Genomic DNA, 7304 nt, shown 5'->3' with positions numbered 1-7304 from the left:
CTAATTCCTGAAATTTACAACAGAGATTCAGATATTTTAAAGCCAGAAGGGACCTTTACTGGGCTACAGCCTGATCACCACCATAAAATGGATCATAGATACTCTGGTATCTCTGCAGGAAAACTTTTCTACTGGTTGAGCTAGAATCTAGCTAGCTAGAGTCTATCTAGCTAAAATAGCCTCAGCTTAAATTAAAGACCCTAAATACTTTACATATCATAGAAGCTCTATTCTGCCCCATTGAACATTTTTGTTATCCCCTTACTGTTTTGTAAACATGTACACTGTGAATGTAAATACAAGTTGGGTTCCAGCACTCCTGAGCATTTAAGCATCTACCTTCTCCTTAAAACATTTTTTTGCCCTTCAGGATCTAGTGCCAATCCTCCATCTGTACAACATATTCCAGAAAAATTTCTACAAGACACCTGCTTTTCAAAATAAAATGTCAGGAACTACTGGAAGTATTCAGATTACTCAGAGAAATGAAGAGCTGATGCAAAAGATCTAGAAACTGTCTCATTTCCTATTCCAAATGAATTCAGTAGCAAAAGTTGCTATATAATTACATTTACTGTTGAATGTGATCCTTAGAACTTACTCAAATTCCATTTTCTAATTTATCATGTTATCGATCTCACAATTTATATGAGTGTCTGGTGAGATTTGGGCTCTAACAGAATGTGTCCTGTTTACAAGAAAGCTTAATTAGCATTAACATCTCTGCACATTGAACAGGAGGGACTATATTCTTCTTGCTTGTACTGTGTTTTGTTGGTAGAAAGGTGTCTAAAAATTAAGTTACCTTTTTGCTTACACTTTTTTCTCTAGCTGCTTTAGCAGACTTCGCAATATCCTACCTGATAAAATTTACTTTGGCCAATATTAATCAGTCAGCTTGATGTCCTAACATTTACTTTTCTCTTCTGTTGTTTGCAATGCCTCTTGGAACTGGGACAAGTATCAGACATGTGCTCATGTGAAGTCTGTGGTATGTACTATATAAATGAGATCCCAGTTCTAGCTACCCAGCGACCATCTGAAGAGTATTCTTAGATCTTTATTTCTGAAAGGGATTGTCTTTTCTCAGGTGCGATGAAGGCACTAGTAGCTTTAATATTGCTTGTTCAGCTTCCAATTCACAAAGCTGTACCAGCAGCTCCTCCTGCTCCCTTGGGCTGCGATGACCCAGAATCTGAAGCAGCAGCTGAAGTAGCTGTGAATTATATTAATGCCCACAGTCACCACGGATACAGGTTTGCCTTAAACAGAATCAAGAACATCCGTGTGATACCCCAGGTAAGTGAGGAGCGTGGGGACAGAGCACTGTGCTCACCTGGAGACACTGCAAAATGATCAACAAGCCCTGCCAAGGGCTGTATCCTCACATGGGGTAAATCAGCATGATTCTGTTGATCTAAATGGGGCAAGGCCACCCAGTAGCAGCTGCAAATCCAGGTCACTGGAATGTACCTCTCAGAGAGCAGAATTGAGGGGGAGAGGGAAATGTTCTGATATTTTTGTATGATGCTAGAAAGGGCTCCGTTTACAAGGGCAGCATGCTTGCTAGGGCAGATCATCCCAAGTGCTGATTCATGAGCCCAGGAGCTAATCTGGAGAAAAACTGTGAGGATAATCTTCATGATGCAGGTAATTATTTATTGGCTAAATGCATACACCTCTCATAACCCCATGCTATTAGAGATTTTGTAGTAGGCATTAATTTTACCTAATATCCCACTGAGCTGACAAGAAGCTGAATGGAAATAACTGTGTCTCATAGTCTCACTTTCCCTAAGATCTATTGCCATTATTGTAGGCATCCAGAAAGGCTGCAGAAATGGTCATGAATACAATGTATACACCCATTCCGAACCTTTCAGTCTCTAAAAACATGGAAAATGGTCCCAAATACTCATAAGAACAAAACTCTGTGGCTGATTTCTACTTGTTATCAGAGAAAGGACACTGAAGTAATTTAAAAGAGACTAAATAAGACATTAATGAGGTTAGAAGTGTGCCCACAGTTACCCAAACAAAAGCACTGGTGACACTGCTTTTCTCATATTTAATACTTTTATACTAAAATAACTTCATTGGTTTAAAGGGAATTAATCATGACTCAAACCTCAGTCAATCTCTGAGCCAGGGAACATCACTTCTGCTCTTCCACTCACATGTCTTATGATAGAGTTGCAAAGGTTCAGGAACAACCACAAAAGATCCTGCAGTCCATAAATAACACGAGTATTTGGGCTGGGATTTAGCTGGTGTAATTCCAATGGACCAAAGGAACAGGCCAATGGGTACCAGTGTTTATTTAGTATCTGGTTATAGAAACATGAAGTTTTTTCATCAACAAAGATACCTGTTGATTTTTTAAAACTACCCAACAAAATAAAACCGAGTTAACTTAAGAGAACTGACACACTACATACAGGCTGGACTTTCCAAAATGTATGGACCAGTTCCTTTGCTAAAACAGTGAGTTCTATTTTTTATCAAGTTCAATAGTAAGGACTTATTCAGTTACTCTAATGAGCTACCCAGTGACAGATAGCAACAGAGACCACTGCACAGCCCCAGAAAAGAAATCTGGTGATGTCTTGTAAAGTGATTACTAAAACTTCTGTTGTGTTGTGGTTTTTTTTCCTTGCAGGGCCTGAATAATGACATAATATTTCTTGAACTTGACTTATTAGAGACCAAATGCCACATTCTCAGCCCTACACCTCTTGCAAATTGCACAGTACGGAGCTTCATAGACCACGTGAGTATCTAATATGTTACTAGCTCAGTCCAAGAGTGCATGTTCAGCCTGTTGATGCTAGAAGGGCTAGGCTATCATCAGGCAGACTTCCAAGCAAATGTTACATCACTGTAATAGCCTATAACCACCCAATCACTTGTAACCTCCTTGTTGATTTAGTTACCTTCATGTCATGAAGGATTTCACTCCTGGATTTCTTTCATGTCCTGTTATGTGAAGAGGATGGGTCACTGTTAGCATAACATCCTACATACAGTTCATGAATCTTATGGGGCCTTGTTTAGGGGCTCCAGATTCAGTCCTCCCTGGTGAGGCCGGATGTCACTGCCTCATTGTAAACTGTAGACAGGACAGATTGTGAATCTGTGCAAACAAAACCTTCCCTCAGATACATGTGGGGTGTTACCTCATGAAATTCCATCAAGTCTAGCCATCTAGTTCTGGTCAAGACTGCAGAAGAGCTATTCCCTTCAGACAGGCCTCTGCCTTCAAAGCAATGCTCAGCTGGAATTTACTGGCCTCCAGTATTTTGTTCTTATGCAAGTGTGATCTAACTGTGAAAAGCTTTTCCTAACCAAAGCACTGAAATTGTTGTCTGAGTGCAGGCAGCTCTGGTTTCTCAGCAGAAAGCAGAGGGAGCAATTGACAATTTAAGCCTGCTGTTTCTAGAATGGGGCTCAATTCACAGAGCTCATGACTACATTTGAATCATGATCCACCCCTGTATTCACCAGGGCTCAGATCCTGTTTTCCGTCTTGGGGGAAGTAACTCTAACTGTTCCCTCTTTCCAGTGACTCCAGTTTTGCCATTGACATTTCCTCCCCTGCTGGATTATGTTCCATGTGAGCCAGCCCAGCAAGGCAGCACACTTTGCTGTTACCATGGCCACTGACCAGCTGAGATTAATGAGAATGTTATCAAACAGCTCTGAAGAAGGTCTTAATTCATAAGCATTCATATTCTTTGCTTTTTATAAGAGAGAAACCTGAAATGATCATGATCTGGCTACTTCGGCACTTCTGATACTATTGAGATCCATATTTGGATCCAAATTTGAGATCCATATTTGGATCTGGTCGGCTTTTTGCAAAATCACAGGCATCAGGACACACCTACCAGTGCCTCTGCAATCAGACAGATTTTGCCAGGAACTTCAGCCAGGATCTGTTCTTTTGAATTTCACAATAGTTGTCCTTTTCAGAAATTCTCACTATCTGAATGATGTAACCCTTTGATTTTTCTCTCTCTAGGCAGTGGAGGGTGACTGTGATATCAAACTGCAGAGGGTAGATGGACAGTTATCTGTACTTGCCAGTAAATGCCACTCACATGCAGGTAAAGACTTTGTTCCTTAGGTTTGAATCTAGAGGCTGGAGCACTATTACAGCAATGGTTACAATTCACTAGATTTTCTGATTCTGAACACTGATATATGGCATAAAGGATGACAGTTAAAGGTTTTTTTCTAAAACAAGCTGCTTTGAAAGTAAACTTTTCCCTTCTTCTGTTTTTATTCATCTAGAAAGCCAGCCATCTCTCTTTGGTCCTCTTTACTATGACGATTAAGATACAATTGGACTATCTGGGAGCAAGTCCCAGATTTGACCTAGAGGTTGCTGGTACTGAGGCTTTTCACTCAGGTGTTTGGTCTTGAGAATTTGATTCCTTACTGGTCTGAATCTAACAGAGCTTGCTAATCTCCAGAGCCCCTTTGCCAGATGCAGCTTATTTACAAACCCCAGCATTTTCAATATTGCCATGGGAAAGTGGAATCTTTTTTTCTGCATGTTCTGTACAACATCTCTTAGCTCTGTATGAGATGTCTTCAGTACTGCTTTCAAAATTGGTGAGTGAATGAAACAACACACTCATGAAAATACAATTCAAATTGATTAAAATATCTTCATTTTTCCAACACTATTTTTATGAGCTGAGACATCTTTTCACTGGCATCATGGATAGTCTGCCAGAAAGAGAATTGATTAAAACATGAGTAAGAACATTCAAAATGTCCTAGTGAGGTCCACAGCAATTTCTCTTGCAGAAACACTGGAATGGCAAAAACTGTGTGAAATGCTGCCATCTGTAGCCTGTACTGCAAAAATTCCTTCCACTAAAATTTGGGATAGACCACGACAGTGTTTTGTGTGACCAAATAGGTCTCTAATGCCTCTCAAAACAGCCTACAATCTGATGAAAACATAATCTGTTCGGTTCCTCCTGCAGACTCCAGTGAAGATGTTCTCCGGTTCTGCCCTGACTGTCCACTGCTGGCAAGTTTGAATAACACGGAGGTGTTAGCAACTGTTACAGCTGCTCTCCATGACCACAACAGCAAAACTGTTGATACCTACCTCAGACTGCTTGAGATTGGAAGAGCCAGAATACAGGTAATTTCTAGAACTGTGTGTAGCCTTCTCCATTAACAGAACATTTCTGTATTTGTGCAGTGCTAACCAGTTATGTTTGCAGATTTAACTTGCTCTAATTTGCCCTAATGAATTTCTCTTGATTTCCCAAGCATTTTGTGACATTTTAGCCACAGGATTCCCTTTGAGTTGAGGAAGAGATACAGAGTTAGAAGCCACACATTTGCCTTTTACCTTTTCTTAGCAGCTCTGCAGTTTCACAGTATAAAGTCAGTTAAACAATTTTCCTGTTTTATCAGTATCACCCAGTGCATGTTGTCTCTGTTGAGTTTGCTGTGGCTGCCACGAACTGCTCAGCAGCAGAAGCTAAAGCTGATGTGGGGACTTGTCAACTGCTGCCCGACGATCAGTCGGTAAGTGTGCCAGCACATCAGCCCTGATCTTGCCAGCTCAGAGGTAGAAACCAGCATGCTGTGATCTGCTCACACTTGGGCAAGAATAGACCTTGACGAGGATAGAAGTGCAAGAGCTGCACACCATTCTGATACTCTTTTCAATATACAGTTTCTAGAGCTGTATCACACCCTTGTCACTGTGGTACCTGGACTGAGTCCTGTTGTATTTTAAAATATTTTAATATATTTCCAAAAGGCTTGAGGACCAAAGTGTCCTTTACACAAAATATTTTTAATCAACAGAATATAGATTCTTGTTTACTATCCTTAACATGAGCACCTCACAAAATCTGGTACCAGACAGTACACAAACATTTAACAAAAGGGCAGACTGTTTCACCTTCCTACGATGTAAGTGTTCTTACTGTGCTTTGTTCTGATACATAGGCTCTTGAGAATTATATTGTATACTTTATCAAGCTACAATTCTGCTTTTGTTTCTGATGAAATTGAGTCTTAGGCAGTTTTACTGGGTGGCAGCCTTTTACCTAGATTCCTATATGTGCTCTCCCATCCCCATATGCAGACATGTAAAGGATCATACTCTAGAATAACACAGGAGTTTCACTTGTTTGCTAGTTATGCATTTAAACAGCCTGGCTTTTGAGTCCAACAGACTAAAAAGCAAGCACTTTACTGCTCAGATGAAACATGAGGAGATACAGCTGTTTCTAAATGTTCTGAAATTAAAAATTGTAATGCAGGTCTCCTCTGTTTTATAACTGTTTGCTCTTGTATGTTCTACTTTGCCAGAACTTTGGTTTCTGCACAGCACAAATGGTAACAAAGCCCTTGCAGGACCTCAAAGTGGACTGCCAGCTCTATGGACATCAGGTACTAACTCCCTTCCTTTCCAGAGTATCCTGACCTACTAATCCTGTTAAAAGCAATCGCCCTGAGTTTACTCCTTTCAGTGTAGAATGCTTTAGCATTTTTAACTTTAGTTTAACTTTGTATCCTAAAAATCAAGGTAAGGAACTCCTGATCATCCTATGGATTTCTGTGCCAGGAATTATGTCAATTATGCTTGACACAGCTTGCTCTCCTAACCACGTGGTTGTCTGGTAGGGCAAAGGGAGCCAAACTCTGCTCAGCAAGGGGAATGGGGCAGATAAATATAAAACATAACTAAACTATGGTGGTGGATGAAATCAGCTGGGATGTTTTGCTAGTAGTCCTTAAATTTGACTGAATGCAAGGAGTCTGACCTGCACTGCTATAGGAAGAGGAGAGAAACATATATCCACTGGACCCAAGTGCTCTGCAGGTATTTTAGCCACCATTTAGTCTGAGAAGGGCTAGGTGATGGTTGAATACTTCCTATGGATCAGATCTCTTGGTAACAAAATAGTAATTAGCTATCTAGGAGGTATATGAAAGAAAGAATAGGACAGCTGGTCTTGAACATTCTGCCAGCTGCACAGGTGGCCCACAAAGTTCACACAGCACAGAATTTTCTGCTAATGATTCACCAGATATTGAAAACATGTTCTTAGGCTCCTGTGTATGTGTTCAAATGCCAATCAAATATCTGTGATGGTCAGGAATATTTTGTACCTGGGTTGGAGGCCTGTCCCTAGTTAGAAATATGGTACCTAGTAAAATAGCAATGACCTGTATACGCTAAGCCTGAGTCACTGAACACAAACAAAAACAGTTGTGTTTTTTTTACAGCCTGGAGTTACCTACCCTCAACCAGGTCAAGACAC

The 7304-nt window shown here is 40.5% G+C and overlaps 1 protein-coding gene across 1 annotated transcript in view; it reads left to right on the top strand.

Annotated features, from left to right (window-relative positions):
* Nucleotides 1-1095: 1095 nt before the first annotated feature.
* The window catches only part of AHSG (alpha-2-HS-glycoprotein), a 6813-nt gene continuing 604 nt past the window's right edge, over nt 1096-7304 (top strand). The window contains exons 1-7 of the mRNA XM_009999417.1: nt 1096-1299; nt 2660-2770; nt 4022-4106; nt 4998-5161; nt 5440-5553; nt 6349-6429; nt 7270-7304. Coding sequence (XP_009997719.1) covers nt 1096-1299; nt 2660-2770; nt 4022-4106; nt 4998-5161; nt 5440-5553; nt 6349-6429; nt 7270-7304 — 794 coding nt within the window. The remainder of the gene's footprint in view (nt 1300-2659; nt 2771-4021; nt 4107-4997; nt 5162-5439; nt 5554-6348; nt 6430-7269) is intronic.

This window comes from Chaetura pelagica, unplaced genomic scaffold (genome assembly GCF_000747805.2).
Source record: "Chaetura pelagica isolate M959 unplaced genomic scaffold, ChaPel_1.0 scaffold20, whole genome shotgun sequence".
Lineage (NCBI taxonomy): Eukaryota > Metazoa > Chordata > Aves > Apodiformes > Apodidae > Chaetura > Chaetura pelagica.
This window is presented reverse-complemented; position numbering and strand designations above follow the sequence as displayed.